The sequence below is a fragment of the Capricornis sumatraensis genome, chromosome 20, assembly GCF_032405125.1.
Source record: "Capricornis sumatraensis isolate serow.1 chromosome 20, serow.2, whole genome shotgun sequence".
In the NCBI taxonomy this organism is placed as follows: domain Eukaryota; kingdom Metazoa; phylum Chordata; class Mammalia; order Artiodactyla; family Bovidae; genus Capricornis; species Capricornis sumatraensis.
In genome coordinates, this window is record NC_091088.1 from 44,580,395 (window position 1) to 44,599,054 (window position 18,660).

At 52.5% G+C, this 18,660-nt stretch overlaps 1 protein-coding gene across 1 annotated transcript; it reads right to left on the minus strand.

Moving 5' to 3' along the window:
- Window positions 1-927: 927 nt before the first annotated feature.
- DHX38 (DEAH-box helicase 38) lies at window positions 928-18,483 on the minus strand. The gene is made up of 27 exons (XM_068991934.1): window positions 18,312-18,483; window positions 15,911-16,251; window positions 15,365-15,552; window positions 14,569-14,673; window positions 13,860-14,007; window positions 13,638-13,756; window positions 13,444-13,520; window positions 12,834-12,989; window positions 12,139-12,300; window positions 11,862-11,969; window positions 11,410-11,522; window positions 9,618-9,755; window positions 9,096-9,282; window positions 8,767-8,952; window positions 8,295-8,435; window positions 7,847-7,957; window positions 7,640-7,756; window positions 7,348-7,455; window positions 6,852-6,964; window positions 5,874-6,082; window positions 5,626-5,780; window positions 5,058-5,213; window positions 4,824-4,958; window positions 4,502-4,627; window positions 3,897-3,992; window positions 2,417-2,538; window positions 928-1,340 (listed from the first exon to the last, which is right to left on the minus strand). The coding sequence occupies exons 2-27, from the start codon at window positions 16,231-16,233 to the stop codon at window positions 1,256-1,258; spliced, it is 3,684 nt and encodes a 1,227-aa protein (XP_068848035.1). The 5' UTR covers window positions 16,234-16,251; window positions 18,312-18,483; the 3' UTR covers window positions 928-1,255.
- Window positions 18,484-18,660: the final 177 nt, after the last annotated feature.

Consider the following 18,660-nt stretch of genomic DNA (forward strand, 5'->3'; position numbering starts at 1 on the left):
TTGCAGCAAGCAGAGGCTACGCTTCGCTCCAGAGCACAGGCTCTGGAGCGATGGCTCAGTTGCCCTGTGGCGTGTGGAATCTTCCCAGAGCAGAGACTGAAACTGTGTCCCCTGCACTGGCAGGCAGGTTCTTAACCACTGAGCCACCAGGGAAGTCCAGCAGTTCTTTAATATCTTGCCTTCCTCCCCAGCTAAACTAAAGCCAAGAAAATGCTCTGCTGATAGCAGCAATCTGTCATATAGGATGCCCCTGCTACGACCCAGGAAGGGCAAATACTGGAAATGCAGTGTGAGGCAGGAGTGATGGGCTCATCTGGCGGTGACCCAAAGGGTCAGATACACAAACCATCACCTCCGCACACTGCTGAGGCTGCCTAACACAAGAAAAGACTTGTGATTCCAGTGTAGGGATCACCTTTTACATGAAAATCCATAAGCAACATCTTATGCTATTTTCCATCAATACATAATACTATCATAAAGTTAGAAACTTCTACCATTTTAAGCAATAGGGCAGCCAACCCAACCATGGGGTACAGAGGGTGGGCAGCTGCTCGCCTTCCTCCCATGCCTGGCCATCAGGGCCAGCCTTGCTCACCAGCCTTAGGGGCAGCCAGGCAACCTGAGAGCCTGACCCACCTGGTGCTGGTACCCCAAGCCGTCGTCCTTCTCTGTCAGCTGAGTCCCGCCCCACCAGCCTCTGCAGGCACTGCCTGAAGAACAGACACAAGGGCAAGCTCAGACCCTAGGAGGCGCCGTCTCAGGAAAGTCACGCCGGGGCTTGCCTGTTCTCCAGTGAGGGTGTGACTCAGGGCCATGACAGGGAGAGAACCATCAGAAATACAATAACATATTACAAACAATAAATTTATTTCCAAATCCTGAATTATAACCAAATTATAATTCCTTCTAGGTCTTACTGTGCTGTTTTACACAAGAACTTTTTAAAAAAACATAGTCACAGCCATGTCATTGATACACCAAGTGTCCTGGGACAGTGTATTTGTATTCGGTGGGTCCGGCCACCTCTTGTGGTCCTGGCAGCCGCTCTGCGGCCCTGCGCACACACCAACAAACTCCAGCCTCCTCCGTGGCAGAGCCTGGCCTCAGCAGGGGCCCCCAGGGCCATGATGTACACAGATGAAAGCTGTGTGCAGGTATTTTGTCAAAGTGGCCTAGGTTGAGAGGGTTTGTTGATAGGCTGGGGCTCGGGACTCAACACCTGGCTCCCCTCCCCTGCAGGGACAGCCTTGGCTCAGAGCCCAAAGCGGGCTGGTGTGCGGCGGGGGGTCATGGGTTCCCCCTGCTCCTTCCGACCAGGAGTGTAGATCTTCGTAGACCTGGAGACACAGAAGAGGAATTAGGAATCTCACTGAGGCTCACTTTGACTAGGACACACAGCAGAATGAGGAGTCTGAAACCCGGCTGTTTCTAACTATGTGTGAGCAGGCTCTGGGGCTGCAGGGTCTTCTCCCCTAACATACTTCCACTTCCCTTGCCTTCCCTATCTGTGATTGGGAGCAGAATGAGGTGGGCCTTTTTTCTTATATCCACTGAGGCACACTGTGAGATGGCTTTACTAATAAATCCTTTCATACCCCCTAGGTGAGCTATGGGCTTCCCTGGTGGCTCAGCAGTAAAGAATCTGCCTCCAATTCAGGAGACTCAGGTTTGATCCCTGGGTGGGGAAGATCCCCTGGAGAAGGAAATGGCAACCCAGTCCAGTATTTGTGCCTGGAGAATCCCATGGACAGAGGGGCCTGGCGGGCTACAGTCCATGGGGTCGCAAAGAGTCAGACACGACCGAGCGACTCAACAACAGGTGAGCCTTGGAGGAGGTCTCCCTTCTGCCTCAGCAGGCCGCCACTCTAGCTGAGGCGGGGCTTTGTCCCCACATCCTGGAGGTTATCTCTAGACCCTTGGAATTTCCCTTGGCCGTGGGCACCACAGTGGGGATCCCCAAATTTGTAACAAGTTGGTGAGAAATGAGGGTGACCCTGGGTAACCCCACCTTGCAGGTGGTGACTGAGGCTCTGAGGGCGGTCTTGCCAGGACTGTGCCCTTCACCCATGGTGTCTGACCCAACTCCAGACACCAGGGCAGACAGAGAGGCCCACGAATCTCCCCACCTCACCTCTCCACCATGATGCCCAAGCCCTTGCTCGCTGGTGAGGCTGTGAGACCCACTCTGCGCTCCAGCCCACCTCAGGCCCCACCACAACTTAACAATGCTAGGAGTTGCAGCCAGATCACCACCCCTTGAAAGTGTATCTGGAATTCCTCCATGGGACCACAGTCAACCTGTCACCAAGTGACCTCTGCATGTTTAACTTCTCTTAAATCACGGCCTCACTCGGGGCCTGGCAGGTCCAGCCAGCGGGCTCCCTCCCAGCCCAGGTCCTGAGGCCGCGCTCACCTGACGCTGCCCAGCGGGCTGCGCTTTTCCTGCTCCTGCCGCCGGGCCCGCAGCTGCTCCTCAGCCAGTGCCATCTCCTCCTCCATGGCGGACGCTTCCTCTTTGGCCCGTCGGCGGTTCTCCTAAAGCAGGGAGAGGTACTGGGGTCACTGGGGACCAGCAGTGGGAGGCCTGGCCTGTACCCACCCTCTGCTGCCAGCCAGGCGCGGTGTAGACTGCACCAGCTCCCAAAGACAGGGCCACACACCACCAGGGCCGAGGCTGCTCTTCTCACTGAGCCAAGACACAGCTTGGAGGACTGAGTCCTAACCCTATCACGCCTCAGCCCTCTTTCAGCCTGGTAAGTGCTTACATGCTCCTAGCAAGTTCACAACCATGCCAGGACATACGGGAAAGAGGGAGGGCGCAACATCTGAGTGGAGAGGACGGACACGGAAAGCAAAGGTCTACGATCTTATGCAACCCTAAATAATGGATCCAGGTGGCGGCCACCAGTGGACACTGAGATTGTCAGGAGGGATCAAGTGGAACCACTGAGCACCCTTAGTGTCATCAAAAGGCGGGGCCAGAGACCATATGTGCCTCCTGACAGAACCTAAAAGGAGGTTCACAGCAACACATGCATTATGCATTCCTACTCCAAAGAGCTGAACCTGAATCTAACCAAGACTTTAGATTAATGACTAGTTTACAGAAAACACATGGGACAGAGGCACAAGGTAAACATTCTGAGGAACCAATTAGCCTAAAACTATGTGGAACATTCTACAAGATGACCAACCTGTTTTCCCAGTAAATCAATGCCATAAAAATGAGAGGGGGCAGAGCTTGTTCTCGAATAAAAGACTTAATATATATAATGACAAATTCCAATGTCTGGATCCTAATTCAAGCAAAGCAATTATAAAAAATTATCTTTGAAATAAAAACGGAAATATGACTAAGAACTGGAGACTTTGGTGACATTAAGGATTACTTTTGTTGAGTGTTATTGGTGCAGAGATTATGTTTTAATTTTTGAAAGTCTTGTTAGAGACACTTATTCAAGTATTTGAGTGAAAAACCACAATGTCTGAAATATGCTTTAAAATATTCCAGGAAAAAGATCACTGTGTATGGAGCAGGGTGGGAATAAGAGAAACAAGGTTGAGAAGAATGTTGACAATTACAGAGGCTAGGTGAGGAATCTGTGACTCCTTATACTGTTTTGGTCCACTTTCACAGATATTTGGACTTTTCAACAACAAGGGTTTTTTTTTTTTTTTTTTTTTGGTTGTTTTGTTTTTCAAGACTCAGCAGACCAAGCAAATGGAGTGGGTGGGAGAAGTGAGACAGACCAGCCTGCCTGGATCACAGCTCTTATGTCTGACAGAGAAGTAAGGGGAAGCCAGATGATGACGTGTCTTTAATACCAAGTTGAGGGGGAAAAACGGATCCCAGAGGCAAACAGACCCACCACAGGAAAGCACAGGACCCTTACCTGCCGAGACTTCCCAGCCTGTTTCACGCTGTAGAACATGGGGCCCAGCTCTGCCAGCCACTCTCCGTCCACGGCAGTCACACACTGCATGTACTCCTGCAGCAGAAGGGCCACCAGGCGAGGGTCACAGACAGACCACTGCTTTGAGCTGTCCCTCCCAGAGCAGTTCCATAACTAGGATTCTCACAGGCAGGGCCCTACCCCCAGCCTTGCCAGGCTGAGAAAGGCAAGGAAAATCCAGACACTGGCATTCTAATCCCTTCTCCCATCCAAAATCCTCCATGCTTGTGAGAAAGCCCTCCAGTGTTCCACAGAACAAGCCCAGCCCCTCAGAAAACCCTTCTAACAACACCCAAAGGGGCTGCGTGTCCCAGGCAGCAAGCAGGAAACAATCCAGCTGGCATAACAGAGGCCACCGGAACCTGGAGGTCAATTAACTTCCCCAAACTTCCCACTGGAAACCAACCTCAATTCCCCTCAAAGCAGCACCTGTGGCCCCAAGTTCCCCAAGCTCAAAGCTCATCCCAGAAGGCAGCAAACGGTTACAAAGGCCTGGCCCAGCCAAGCGGGCTGACATCATGCCAGCTACCTTGGAAAATACTCACCTTGGTGGTCATGACCAACTCATGATACACAATGTAGTCTGGGGTGTAGCCCATTCCAAAGAGGGAGCTGGTAGGGTGCAGGTGGCAGGGCATGCCTGTCCGGATGTTCACATACTCCCCGATTCCCTAGGGAGGAGACCCAACAGGTGGCTGCCCCAGCAAAACACTGCACGTCTGGGCAGCTCCCCCACCCCTCCAATGCTGCCTTGACACCAGCTTCCCAGGGAAGCCCAGATCTGCAGGACTGTACAGTGAGAAAGGAGAACTCTGTGCTCGGACAAAGTGTCAGGCCAGGAAGGGGCCACAGCTCCATCAGGCTCACCTTGAGCTTGGCTGCCTGGTGGAAATAGGCAGCACAGATGCACTTCCTGACGATGTCCCAGTCAGTGCCACACGAGGCCAGGCTCATCCGCTGCTGCACCATGATGTCCTTGAGCTGAGCCCGCACCTCCCGGACCTGGAGCGGGACGCAGGTGGTCAGGGATGGAGCACCCCGTCCTTCCCCCACAACCCACCCCACCTCCCAACATCCTGCTTATCCAGGCCACAGACTCACCTTCCGCATGGCCTTGGCGTGGATGAAATGATCGTTACACCAGATGGTGGAGTAATTGTTGTTCTTCCACTGCAGGTAGACGTTCAGGTAGCTCAGGTGGTCACTCTCAGGGACTGCGAACTTTTCCCGGATTTGATCGCTCTCCTCCTCTCGGCCCTGGGAAGGGAAAGGGGAGTCCAGGCCGCTGAAAGAGCTGTCTCAGGCTGTCACCTACCTGCCCCCCAACTTAAAACACATCGATGTGGTGCCAGACAATATAGCAAAAACAGAATTCATTTATAGCAAAATATTTATTCTAAGATGCAAAGGCTCAGGCACAACCATCCTAGAAAAAAAGGATGCAAAAAAAGGAACGCAAAATACTCCCTGAGAGCCATGGATCCAGCCGACCCCTTCCCCCACCCCAACCTGCTTACCGTAACACAGTAAAATCACTCCTCGGAGACTGCGGTTCCACCCCATCCATTCCATCTTCACAACAGGGGACCCTCTCCCCTCTCTCAACCTCCCTCCAACCCATATACTCCCAAGACCCCTGGCAGGACAGAAGCCGGGCAGCGCCTCCCACCTTGGGCCTGTAGAAGATGGCTGGGACCGAGAGCATGGAGACGATGAGCAGGATCTCGGAGCTGCAGCCCATGTCACAGGACACGATGAGCATCTTGGACAGGGCTGGGTCCAGCGGGAACTCCACCATCAGGCGCCCCGTCGAGGTCAGACCACCTGAGAGAGAGGAGCGGACCCAGACAGTCAGCAGACACGCTGCTGTAAGATGGAGGACCCAGGCCCCAGAGCCCACAGAGTCCTGCCCAGCACCTGTGTTGTCCAGGGCCCCAAGGATCCAGAGCTGGTACATGGAGTTGAGCATGTTGTCCTCCGGGGGTGGATCCATGAAGTGGAACTGCAGCAGGTCCTGCACCCCCAGGGACTTGAGCAGCAGCACCACGTTGGCCAGGTTGGTCCGCTGGATCTCGGGCACTGTGGTGGTCAGGAGCTCGTTCTTGTAGGCGCTCTGGGTGTAGAGTCTGCCAGAGAGAAGACCCATCAGCCACCATGGATGCAGGAACATGGCAAAATCAGCACTCAAACCACCACCTCCACTTCCACAGTGCTGCCACACCTGCCACCATAGGCTGCCCAGCTGAGTCCCTAGAACGTGCCCAGCTGCCTAGGTGAGCCCACCAGCACCGTGGGCTCGCGCAGCCGGAGCAGCCAGTGCTGACAAGAGCCACAGGTAGGGAGGAGAAGATCTCATTTCTTCCAACTCCCCTTGTCTCTTACGATCACAAATCTCCACCTATTTAAAACTCAGTCGTGCCAATTCACTCTTCTGCTGGAGTCTCTTATATAATTGTTTCATTTTTGGAACCATTGAGCCTGGGACTAGAATTATGGTTGGGTTATAATTTCTTTATATTTTTCTGCATTTTCTGAATTTCTATTATTTTTAAGTCAGAACAAAAAAAGAGAAAATAATTAGACAAGTAAAAAAAAGAACCAGTGATATAATTGGTTCACATTTATCCTCTAAGGAGGGGTACACTGTAACACTGGTCATCCACTGCAGGGACCTTCAACATAGGTCCTCCTCAAACACAAGGCCACTCGGACCTCAAGACTGCCTGGGAAGGTGACTTCTTCCACTCAGCAGCATGTGACGAGAGAATCAACAAGTGGCAGCCCCACCACTGGTCCCCAGCCTCAGGGATCACCCCTCTGCAGGAACGAAGGCCAATCCTGCCCGCCCCTGCCTAGGCTCCCACCCTGAAAAGCAGGCAAGCACAGCGCTCCTACCTGAAACACTGACCTGGGCCCGTCCTGCCGGCTCGTCCCGACCGCTGGTTGGCGTTGGCCTGGCTGATGGGGTAGATCTGCAGAGCATCCATGCCAATCCGGGGGTTGAAGACCTAGGAGAGGGCAGAAAAGACCTGACTAAGGACACAGTGAGAGGATAAACGGGAGGCAGCCTTGAGACAGAGAAGACCCTTGGCTGCTATGTGCTACAGAGTGAAATGTCTCAGTGATGCAGGCAGCCATCTTCTGGAGTCAGGAACCTCAAGGAATTTCCCCTCATCACCAGCTCCACAACCTTTATCAAGGTAAGCTGTCCACCCTGCATTATCAGAAGGATTGGATGAACCAGGAACATGGCAAAATCAGCACTTAAACCACCACCTCCACTTCCACAAGCAACCATTGTTCAAGGTCTGAGGACCCAGGTCCTGCCTTCCCACCTCCTAGGCCAGGTAAGCCTGTGTGCCAGAGCCCCAGTGCCTGTGTCTCCTCTTACCTTTAACTTACAATAACCGGAATCGATAACAAACATGATGCCGTCGACGGTCAGGGAGGTCTCAGCAATGTTAGTGGCAACAATACACTTCCGGACGCCATCCGGAGCCTGGAGTCAGACAGGACATGCAGGGAGGGAAGGCTATAGGCTGGCAGGTAGGAGAGACCCCACAAGGAGAAGAGCACACCCCACCCGTGCCAGGAAGGTAACACCTTCTCCCACTTGCCCTCCTGGGGGTAGTCTGGGACGTTCCCAAGTTGGAGACCCAAACCAGACACTCTTGCAGTCTCACCTTCTGGAAGATCTTGGCCTGGAGGTCAGAGGGCAGCTGGGAGTAGATGGGCAGCACGGCCAAGGCGGGTGCGTTCTCCAGTTCTTCCAGATGCTCCACGATCTGATCTGAGGTCACCTGAGGGCAGAGAGGATTCATCAGATGCCAGGGCCCCTGATCCTCACCAAGGACCCACCCGCTCACCAAGGTCGCGACCGAGGCACGCACCTCAATGTCCTCTTGGCCAGGCATGAAGATGAGGATGTCCCCGGGGGCCCCCGACAGATGTACCTGGAGGGACTGCTTCACCGCGGCCTCCACATAGTCTTCCTGCGGGGTCTGCAAGCCAGCCAGGGGCACCGTCAAAGGACGTATGGGCCAGGCCCCCTCTGGGAACCAGTGGCCCCGTCCTTGGTCTGGGGCCAGAGCTGGGCAGACTCTTGGGGTCGTGCACATGCAGATGGGCCTTATGGCCCTCCCTGGGTCCCAAGCCTCCACCCCAAAGAAACAATCAAACCAAATGTCCCCAGAGTACAGTCTTTCGCTTCCAAGCCCAAAAGCCGTGAGCTCCCATGGTGCCCACAAAACCTTTCCCTACTCAGTACCCCATCCCACGTCCCCTACCCGGCTCTTCATCTGAGGTCAGGATCAGTTAAGAAAAAAAGGGCCTTGGTACCTTGCTGAAGAGAATGTCCACAGGGAAGGTACGTCCAGGGATGTGGAAGATGGGGACGTTCCCAAAAAAGGAGGCAAATTTCTCTGCGTCCATGGTGGCTGATGTGACAATGAGCTTCAGGTCTGAGCGCCGAGCCACCACCTAAGAGAAGAAGTCATTCAGAGGCTTCCCCACGGGCTCAGAACCCTTGGCTTCTGCCCTCCAGTCTCACCAGCATCACTACCAAGTGAAACAGAAGCCCAAGCTGATGGGGGCTAGTTAGATCTGTAACAGTCCTAAAGGCTGAATCACGGACCCACAGCCAGAACCACGAGCCACTCAGCTGAGCTAGAACAGAGTGAACCACCGCTGGGCAGCCAGAGGCCTCGGGGCAACTCTGGCCTGTCAGAGGCCCCCCAAGCTTCCCCGGGCTAGACCCCAGACGTCTCGTCACTGACTCCCAGCCCATAGGCACAGTGGCCTGGACCCGCACCTCCCGGAGCAGCCCGAAGAGCACGTCAGTGTTGAGGGAGCGCTCGTGGGCCTCGTCCATGATGATGGCGCTGTAGTGATCCAGGTCCGCTTCCCGCAGGGACTCTCTCAGCAGGATGCCATCAGTCATGTACTTGATCAAGGTGCTTTCTGAAGTGCAGTCTTCGAAGCGGATGGCATAACCCACCTGGAGGCCAGAGAAATGCTCAGGGGCTCTGGGCACCCGTGCACTGCTGCACACCCCAAGCTGGGTCTAGGCCTCAGCAGATCAGGTCAAGTGACAGAGGCCACAGGTATGAAGAACACAGCTCAGCCCTCGGGCCCACTCACCTCCTCACCGAGGTTTCCCCCCATCTCTTCACTGACTCTCTTGGCCACCGACATGGCGGCCACACGGCGGGGCTGGGTGCATCCGATCATCCCATAGTCCGTGTAGCCGTCTTCATGCAAGTACTGGGTCAGCTGCGTGGTCTTTCCACTCCCTGTCTCCCCAACCACGATCACGATGCTGTTGTCTCTGCAAGGGGGAGAAGAGACTGGTGAATCAGCACGAGTGGAAGGCCACCTCTAGCCCCACCTGCAGCGATCCAAGGAGGATTTCCCTGGGAAAACAGTCTCATACTGAAATCCCCTGAAAAGTCTAAAAGACAGTAAGGTTGAAACACATGCCACACTGTTTCATGAGGCCATGTTGCTTGTTTCAAGCAGAGTAGCCTGGGGCACTCAGGAGAGGGGGAAAAAAAAGCCTTTCCCTTCTCCACCAAACGTCATACCCCAAAGAAAAAGAGCCACAGAGCACGCACAGGACAGCTGACCCACTACTGGGGTCCCATCCCTGGGCTGGGGAGTCACCTGATGATCGTGAGGAGTTCCTGCTGCACGGCAAAGATGGGCAGGTACTGCCTCTGCTCCAGAATCGACTTCTTCTTGGCAAACTCGCTGCTGGCCTCGCTCTTCTTTTTCATGTGGTCGGCAAACTTCTGCTCTGTCCTGAAAACACCCCACACGCGGCCTAAGTGCCCTGCCTGGTCTCCCGCATCCTCCCTGCTGACTGGGCTACTGCCCTGCTTCCTGTGCCCCGAAGCGAGAACTGCTCCTAACACGCAGCGCATCTCTGCGATGCGAGGGCTGCCAGCGGCTGCTCATCTCCCCTGGCCTAAGGGACCACACTGCCGTCTAAGCACCCATCATCCAAAACCTGCTCAACACCCTTGGGACAGACAGCCGCGGACGGCTCAGAAGAGCTGCAGATCAGCAAGTGGGCAAATCCTCTGCCCTGGAAGTGCACAGGCCATACCTCACATAGAACAACCTTGGGCAATCTCAGCACCACACTTAAAGGGCTGGAAGGAGGAGTCGTGGTAACAGTCATGACCAAGGTCAGACTCCCTCCCACCTCTCGGCAGGACAGCAGAGTCTGTAAGGCTTTAGCTTCAAAGAACTGTGAGAACAGCCCTACTTGATGTTTACAGACATCTTCCACCAAAAGCACTGAAGTGTCCTACACATGTACACCCCCAGGCCGCACAGCAAAGACGTCCCAGTCCCACCTTACCTGTGTCAATCTATAGTCTCCACCCTCCCCTTCCCCAGGAGACTTTTCCTCCATCAGATCAAGGCTGTGCCCTGTGAGTTTCCTGTTTCTAATGCCCCAGTCACGCCTGGTCAGCTAAAACTCTATACCGACAGGATTAAAGTAACTAGAGACTAACAAGGCTGATCAACAGCACCAGCTTCTCATTTCCCACAGTCGTACAGAGAATTATTAACTGAGACAACAGTTTGGAAGGACTTCAGAGTGTTCAAAGGATGAGCTTCAGAAGGGACATCTGAGTTCAACCACCTACATGATGAGGGAAGTGCAACAAGTGGTCATCCAACATTGGCTTAAACACCTCTATGAACGGGGATGCTCTAGCTGAGAGGACAACCCTTTCTATTTTCAAACCTCTGTTAAAAAGTTTCTTCCTTCAGCTCAGTTCAGTCGCTCAGTCGTGTCCGACTCTTTGCGACCCCATGGACCGCGGCACGCCAGGCCTCCCTGTTCATCACCAACTCCCAGAGTCCACCCAAACCCATGTCCATTGTGTTGGTGATGCCATCCAACCATCTCATCCTCTGCTGTCCCCTTCTCCTCCTGCCCTCAATCTTTCCCAGCATCAGGGTCTTTTCAAACTCAATACCTGAACTAAAATCTAAGAGGGCAAAGCACATGTTCCCACCCCAAACATCAAAAAGGCTCTCTAGCAAAGCAGCTAAGAGCACAGGCTCCTTAGCTAGACTGTCTGGGTGGGACCCTCACTCCACCATTTACCAGCTGGGTCACCTCAAACAAGTTACTTAACCTCCCTGGGCTGCATCGTCCTCATATGAAAAATGGGAAAGATTACACCTGTCCCACAGGACTGCCATGAGAATCCAACGACCAAGTATCTGTGAGGCGTGTGGTGCTGCTCGGCACAGAGGAAGCGCCTGCGGAGGCAGCGGAGGCAGTTGGGATATTATCTCGAGAAAGGTGAAGACAGACCAGGAGGAAGGAACCACAGACTCCCAAGTGACGTCATACTCGTATTAGGGAGTGACAAGTCATGTCGGTCCCCTTGAAGCCCATCTTCAGGGATGCCAGCTGCCGCGAGACTCCTACCTGTAGTCCACTTTCCCATCCTCGGTCAGAGATTTATCCGGCTCTTCTTCTTTTTTGACGCCCATTATATCTCCCAGTTTGGTTCCAGCCAATTCCCAGTGTTTGTGTTGAGCCTGAAAAAGACATGGAAAGTCAGTCTGCTCCATCCCATGATGGAAAATCAATTCCGTCTGACAACGGGCTTCCTCCAGCAGCAGTAAGTTCCCACAGCCAGCGGCGGCACCGAGCCAGGCCCGCCTCCCACCTTCCCTCCGCAGTTCCCGAGCCCGCAGCCCCGCACCATCCTAACTCAGCCCTGCAAGAGGAACACAGTGCCCTCCCCCAGGGGCTGACGCTCGCTCTGTGAGTTTCCTCTAACTGCCGAAGGAGCCCTACCTGCGAGACACATGATCCTTAAAAAGAAGACCAAAAAAAAACAGAGACCCTCGGGGCCCAGATGAGCAGAAACCAACCTTTTTGCGTTCCTTCTGCTCCCTGTGTTTCCGCACTGTTTGACTGCCTTTCCGAGCAATAATGGCTAAGTCTGAAGTGGCGTCCTTGACTGGAATCACAGGCTCCGGCTGCAGGAGGTTGAGGAAAAAGCAGAAATTCCATGCTGATCGTTCAAACTCCACACGAAAGTCCACTTCGTAACAGTCAACGAAGGGCTGCCACCCCTCCACCTCCTCCCCCCCCACCACCGTCTTCCCCCACTTCGGGGCTCCCCTCTCTGACTGCAGAGGACCCCACCTGCTTGGTGAAGACGATGCGCCCGTCCAGAAACGGAGGCACCAGGTTGTGCACCATGAGGTGCACCTTGGCCGCGCTGTCCTCCTCGAAGTCCTCGTCCACCTCCAGCCGGTGCACCACCCCGCTGGTGAGCATGCGGTTGGTCTCCCAGCGCTCGTTGTCCTGAGAGGACACGACGGGAGGAGGCCACGTTCAGACTGCAGCCACACGAGGTCGTCCTCAAAGGGCCCAGGCGAGGCCACGCAGCAGATCCCAAGAGAAGGGCCGTGGGGATGTCATCAGTCTCTGGACCCTGCAGCTCCTTGTGATGGCAGAGGCCCTGATCCCAAATCACTTGAAGCATATTTTCCCAGAAGCCACCTTTTATGTCTAAACCAGAACCTCTACATGGACGCACAGAGTGGCCATCCCCCAGCCCCACTCAGAGACACAGAGGACACAGAGCCAAGCCCATCCTCTCAGCTCCCATCAGCAGCTCCCTCCAGGAAGCACTGCCAAAGAGCAAAGTTGGGAGTTGGGTTTTTTTTTTTCCTTTTTTTCCAACCTACTGAAAAGTTCCCCGCCCACCCCTCCGCTTCCAGGGGTATTGCTCCTTCTGCAACTTCAGCCATGGGGAGAAGAGCTGTGCTGTCAGCTGGGCTGCGACCTGCCACTACTCCGGCAGGGTCCACTCCGCCTCGCGCGGGCAGCCTCACCTCATTGATCTGTCTGCGCTGAGCCGAAATGCGCTTCTGCTTCTGTTTGTGCAGGTGCTGCTCCCGCCTCCTCACATAGTCCTCGGAGGAGTAGGCCAGGGGGTTGTGGAACTCATCATACCCCTCGTCCATCATATACCAATCCCGGTCGGCTTGCTGTAGCGCAAGAGACAGAGCCGTGAGAACAGGGAATAGAGTGAGTGTATGTGCAAGACAGGGACAGAAGGGGAGGAGATGCTTGGCAAGAAGTCACTGGTGCAGTCAACAACTCAGGAGAGGCCACCCTGCTGGGGGGCCAGCTGCCTACAGAAGAAAGAAGCACGGTTTGCAGCCCAGGCCACCATGACGGCACTTCTTAGGTTTACCACACAGTGGCGCCAGCACGCAGAAGAAGTTAGGTCTGATCTGCACCTGGTGAGAAGTTTCACCAGGGAGCCTATGCCTGGAAAAGGACTCCAGGGCTTCAGGACTGAACGTAGCTCAGCCTTCCCGAGACTGTCCGGATTCACCAGAGTGTCATCGTGGCCCCTGTACTCTGACACCCCTGTCACCGGCTTACTGAAAGACGGCCACCACCCCTCATTCAGTCGCTCGGAGATGTATTTCTTACCCTCTGGTCATCCTCCCACTGCTGCCGTTCCTCTTCTGTGTCAAATGAAATTCCTTCTTCGCCATCCTCACGTCTCCCTGCAGAAGAACACGTGGCAGGTTGGTGTGCAAGGCCCCAGCTTGTCCCTAGTGGCCTCACGCAGACCAGCCACCCCAGGAGGAGCGTCCCATCCTCCCACTTTCACCCCGTCTTACCTCGGCCCCTGGACAGACGTGGGGTGGACCCCAGGTGTCTTCTGTCATCGGCCCACTCGTTGTATTTGTAGGATGGGGTTGGCAGAGGGGTGTCATCTGAGTACCTGCTCCTCACAGACCTGGGAAACAGTAAAGCCAGCCTCACTAAACAATCACTAAGCTGAGACGTGTTCCCAGCCACCATCCGCCCGCCCAGCCCCAGTCACGAGCACAGAACATCACCTGTCCCTGTCTCGACTGGACGGCCGATGACTCCGCTCGGAATCCCGATAGGAAGGCGTTGGGGAGGGCGATTCCCACTGTGAGCGCCTCGAGGAGCCGTAGCCACTGTCCTCTTCCTCCCAGGTAGACCGTGAAGGGGTGGCAGCATCTGGGCCACAACAGACATGAAGTTCAGCATCTACTTTAACTCAGACATGGCACTAGAGCCATTAGGGGAAAACCAGTTCACCAAATTTCCTTCTTCTACTCATAAACTTTACACCTGTTTGCAATGGATATGATGGGTTTGACAGCTTTTAAAGATATCTGAATTTGAAGAGGTCCATTTTTCATCTGTGTTTATAAGAACACTTTAAGGAATATCCAATTTGTCTCTGCAAACATATCTCCATTGAATATACGTATTTCTTTATAATCAACCCTTCTTCTGCCCCCACCCCATTCTCACTCCCCCTACTCCCCACCCCCAGTTGCCTATTCTTTCCTACCATTTGGAAAACTGGCCACTCAGCAAATGGGCAAGTCGCATTAAGGGAGCATATCAGTTTCCAAAGAAGTCCATGGCCTTCCCAACTGAATCAACCAAGTATTCCAAGTCATTTATGGTGGAATCAGGAATTCCGACCCAGTTCCACTGAGGATGGGAGTCACTCACCCTGCCCCTCATATACATGGCTCTCACAAACCACCATAAGCAAGCTCAGACTACCTTTAGGCCGGTGTCGGGGGCTCTCGGGTTCGTTTCTTCTGCTGCTGCGATCTGACCCTCCATCTCGCTCCGATCTGCCACTGTGCCTGCTTCTGTCCCGCTCATCTGTCAGGAGTCACCAGCAGAGGTTAGAAAACAGGTCCCTGTCCTAATTTCCACCCATCTTCACCCAAGAGAAAGGACAGGCCTCCCCACTCACTCACAGGAGCAACCTCACTGCTCTAATGCGATCCAGGGGCTCCTGAATCTCACATATCCCCATTCTTTCAAAGGGCAAAGATTAGTTACTGGCTACAAAGTTTCAAACTTACAGTAACAGTTATTTTCATGCAAGAATTCAAAAAAGAATAGTTACAAGTCTATCCTGAATAACTATTTAGTAGTTACAAGTTTACAAGCTACAGACCTCAACTATTACCAAGGAAGGCCAGCGCTGGACCTTATGTCTAGCTGTGCTGCACAGCACTGTCCTTTCCCTCTCACCAACACTACTGTCAACCGGTTTCTCAAACACATTACCCACTATCACCTTTAGCACAAGCTTTCAAGATAAAGCGCAAAGAACCACACACGCAAGCAGAGTAGCTATGCTGCAAGTGACAGTTCTTTTCTTAGACTCCCCGCTTGTGCCTGCTTGCCCCAATACCAACAGGGTCAGATACCCAATACCACCAGGCTGACATGAAAATGGATCTCCCTGATTAACAGGCATTATAAAGACCTCCATGACAGCAAAAAGGCCGGCGTGTTACTTCGGGTGCCTAGCAGGCCCTAGGAACTCTGCTGAGCAGTTTACCTCTGTCTCTCTTGCGGTCACAGTCTCGATCCCGCGACCTCTCCTTCTTCCGATCCTTTTCGTCTTTGGACGAGGCATAGACGCCATGCTCCCGCCGCTCCCGCTCTCTCTGCCGACTGCGTTCCCAAAACTCTTCGCTCACACCACCAGGATGGGATGGAGTCTCCACCCGGGCTGATCGATAATGCCTGCAACAGAGGGCAGCTGGTGAAGGACTCAGCCAGAGAAGAAAAACCTGCCCCAAACCTGTGGCCATGCCAGACAAGCAACCTGGCCTCTTCCACTTTATCTCCCTGGTACGGCAGGCTTGCATATGGGAACAGCTGTAAGTACTTCTGACCCCCCATCACCTACTCTTCAGTTGCTTTTGACAATTTCCCCAAATCTGAAAAAAAATACCAATTCCTACCTAGCCTCAATGTTATAGAATCCTAGTAAAAATTAAGCCCTAAATATCCAGTAAGAAAACTGAGAGATAAACATGAGACATTATTTTCTGGCCTCTATTTTCATTCCCTCCCGGGCAATCCACCCAAAGGCTTTTACCTGTCTTTTCGGCCACTTCGGCCAGCCTGGTCACTGTCTTCTGCCTCAGCGTCCCTCTGGTCATCCTTGCTCTCTTCCCAGTCCTTGTACGAAGAGATTCTGGACTTCTTCTTGTCCTCACCATCATCCTTCTCCTCTCTCTCCTTCCTCTTCAGGGAAGCCAACAAGTCCAGTCCCAGCAATGAAGGGCGGGGTGCAGGGGCCTTGAAGACATGCTGCTCACTAGCTGCACTTTTGGTCTTAAAAATAAGGCCGCCAACCTGAGAGTCCACGTCAGTGCCTTCCAACCGATGGAGCGAGGCATCCTCACTGCTGTCCTCCATGACAGGCTCCAGGATCCCCTGCAAGGAAAACAAACCACTTGCTATCAGACATAAGAAGGGAAAGACTTGGCTCCACTACATCCCAAAATACCTGTGAATATATGAATATCAGGGGTGGGGGGGCTGACCTCCCCCTCAAGACCTGAATTCCTTTAGTTACCTCTTCGCAAGACTTCCATCAACTCATTGACAGTCTTAATCTTCAAAGTATCTTTCTATTTCCACCCAACACACATCAGAAATAGATAAACACATACACATACACACCCCAAGATCCAAGAGGGTATCATTCAGACAAGAACAGACCTCACTAAGGAGCACTTACTAGAGCAGGATGGCATCTATAAAAGGAGTGTAGGGAAAACACTAGATCTGAAGTCAGATCTAGTTAGAACCCTCTCAGTTAGAACCCTCTCAACATTTTCTACCTGTATGATCATAAGCAAATAGATATTAATCTTAATCTTTGGTTAGGCATAATTTCTATACCTGAAAAATGGAAGTACTTTTTGCTCTCTTAAATCCATGAAGTTACTGTGAGTATCAAACAAGAAAAGTATATGTGAAAGCACTCACTCTGTAACCACAGTTACATAGACGTCATTGTTACATTATTTCATTTGCTGTGCTCTCGGGTACTGATTGGGTTCCTCACCATTTTTTACCCAAGTTCTTCCTACTCTCTACTCCTTTAAACTACAGATACAGTAGAGTTGTTGACATATAAGGCTACCATCCATGTGATCCATTCTTAAATGAGTTTTCTGGGCCAGTTTTGTTTTGTAGAGAAGAATTACCTCACAGCAGTTGAAATCTGTTTAACAACAATTCAAGTTCACCAAAAAAAATTGGATGAGAATCACCAGGCTAGGAAATGGTGTTTCTGAAAAGTATTTAGGTGACTGTAAGATTTCCTGGCACTCAGCTAGTAACAAATTCCTCTTTACCTCCCACTACACACCATCTGCTTATAAACATAACCCATTTTGTGCTTGAATAATTTCCCTCATTCCAACAAGTCATTAAAGCAAAGAACTATCAAGAGAACCACCAGAAGCCAAAATGCTTTACGCAGCTCTAATTAACATGCACATTTCTATAGAAAAATATAGCCTAACAGACCGAACACACAATATAGCCAAACAGACTGGACACAGAAACAAGAGCTGCATTTTGGAAAATGCCAACACACAGAAGAGAAATGGGAAAGCTAACTTTTAGTGACATCTGTACTCATGGGAGGAAATCTTCGCGGGAAGGTAAGATATACATGCTCTGCTCAGAAGTCTGAACTAGAAAATATACCCCTAGAACGTCCTTTTATGCAGGAGAACTTTGTCTTGTTGACTGCATTGCCCGGTGCCTAGCAAAATAAACATTTGAGGAATAAATAATTTTAAACTGATTAAAGGAAACAGGGAGCCAGAAATCTCTAGAGACAGCAAAGAAAGGTGCCAAGCAGCACAGGAAAAAGAATCTGACAAACTGGAAAACTAGTGGCTGAGAAAAACAAGAAGTTTAAGTGTTGTCTTCTGAAAAAGCATTAGTGGCAAAGAAGCCACAAGAGGTACAAGAAAAAAAATGAAGAAAGAAACTGCATACATTTATTCAACAATTACCGAGAGCCTTCAGTGAGCCAATCGCTTGTTCTGGGCATTAGAGATAAGAGACCAAAACAAAAATCCCGATCTTTTTGGAGTTGACATTTTATTAAAAGATATCGCCTGGAAGAGATACCACTGTGACAGACAAAAAGGAAACGAAAAGAGCCCTTCTGGGCTCGGTGTCCGTCTGGGAGTGGGCTAACGAGAAGGTCTAAGGCCGTGGGCGGGGTGACTCCCGGCAGCATCCCTGGACCTCTGGGAGGCAGCGTTAGTGTGCACGATCTTACATGATCAAGGAGAAAGGCCGGGGCCGGCAGAACCCGCGCAGCATTCCTACAGTGAGTAAGGCAAGTTAGATGACAGGCACAAGACTTTACAAGCCCGGGCCCGAACCTGAGCGAAAGGCCGAGATTCGCCTCTTGGAGCTGCCACGATTGGCGAAGAAAAGGTCGGAAAGGAAAAAGGGACACTCACCTCACCAAGCCTGACTCTCGGGACCTGCTGTCCAGGATTCTGGGGCGCTGGCGCCGCCAACTCCTCGCTCAGACCGCTTTGAGAGCCAAAATCAACTACATGAAAGCGGCCATTATTGTCCCATAATACTTTACGCGGCTCCTTCTATCCATCCAAAGATACCATCGAGAGCAGCCCAGAAAACGCCTGTTCCCGGTGCGACACAGAACGCGACCGCGCATGCGAGACTAGACTGACTTTCTCTGGGGCTCTGATCAGAGTCACTTCCGAGTCCCCTGGCGACCAATCATGCTTAGTGTAAGAGGCGAGGCCCCGCCTGTAAGTGGGGCGTGGGAGGGAGAAGTAAAGA